Source organism: Odontomachus brunneus, unplaced genomic scaffold (assembly GCF_010583005.1).
Source record: "Odontomachus brunneus isolate Ranch 3 - 2012 unplaced genomic scaffold, Obru_v1 Obru_scaffold_064, whole genome shotgun sequence".
Taxonomy (NCBI): Eukaryota; Metazoa; Arthropoda; class Insecta; order Hymenoptera; family Formicidae; genus Odontomachus; species Odontomachus brunneus.
Window position 1 is genome coordinate 1,152,195 of NW_022639514.1, and position 1,334 is coordinate 1,153,528.

At 42.2% G+C, this 1,334-nt stretch overlaps 1 protein-coding gene across 1 annotated transcript in view; it reads right to left on the bottom strand.

Moving 5' to 3' along the window:
• The window catches only part of LOC116846455, a 1,783-nt gene extending 1,426 nt beyond the window's left edge, over positions 1-357 (bottom strand). The window contains exon 1 of the mRNA XM_032820269.1: positions 300-357. Within this exon, the coding sequence (XP_032676160.1) occupies positions 300-357 (58 nt within the window). The remainder of the gene's footprint in view (positions 1-299) is intronic.
• Between the last annotated feature and the right edge of the window lie 977 nt (positions 358-1,334).

The following is a 1,334-nucleotide window of genomic DNA, read 5'->3' on the forward strand; positions in this document are numbered from 1 at the left end:
TCCTAATGCTGAAGCAAGCTGTTCTTGCGTTTGGCACGGATCCTCATCGGGTGTATATCAGTTGGACACGGGGCAATTGGACACAGTCCAATCACAAGTCGCTGTTCCAAGGGACCCTACAAATGTCTCTAATCACACGGTGCTGTGATTGGCTGTGTCCAAATGCACCGTGTCCAAGTGCACCGCTCCCATCAATTGTAGCCTATACCGATGGCCCGTAATGGAATCGCCAGGTTGTAGCAGCTCATAGTATACAACACCCTTTTGGTCCCACCAGATACACAGCATGACCTTCGAACCATGAATATTCGGCTTTGGTATTGATGTTGAGGTCGATAGCAACGATTGACCGGGCATAGCGTAGTATTTTTTCTTCTTAGGGATATCGTAGAATATCCATTTCTCATCCCCAGCCACAATCCGATGTAAAAAAAAACCCTTTCTTTGTATTATGAACCCTTTCTTGCCTTTGAATCAGCTGTTCGCAAGTGAAAAATCGCTTTTCAACGTCTCTCAGTTTCAGTTCATAAGGCCCAATTGCCTTACATGTGAATCATTCCCATGGATTTCAATCGTACGGAAACTGCTTGTTGCGTAACTCCCAATGATTCTGCAAGCTCCTCTTGCGTTTGACTCGGATCTTCATCGAGTAATGCCTCCAATTCTTTGTCTTCGAATTTTTTTTGGCTGTCCAGAGAGAGGTTTATCTTCAACGCTGAAATCACCATTCTTGAAACGACGAAACCATTCCCTACATGATTTATCAGTTGGAGCATTGTCACCATAAACTGCGCTTCAGCTGCGCTTCAACTGCGCTTCAACTGCACTTTTCTTCCAATTAAAGCAGAAAACTAAAACCTCCCTGCTGCTTAGTTAACACAAAATTTGATATATTCAACACAGTAAAAAACAGAGGTTTTGTATGAAACTCAAAGCGATATAAATTGAATATTATTGACAGATGTCTAACCTCTCTGAAATCACTGAAATCAGCTGTCACTATGAAACATTCATAACAGCTAGAGCCATCTTTTGAAAACGGACCGAACTAATTTGTACTCCCAATACATAATTTTTAAAATAAAGAAAATAAAATATTAATACACTTTAAGTATGATACATTACCATTTGTTGTTTGTGAGACGAACTCCTGGGGCCCGATGCTTGATGATGTACGAATGAGATACGCATGTGAACATCTACAGTATACGTAACGGGGAGCGGTGCACTTGGACACGGTGCATTTGGACACACCCAATCACAGCACCGTGTGATTAGAGACATTTGTAGGGTCCCTTGGAACAGCGACTTGTGATTGGACTGTGTCCAATTGC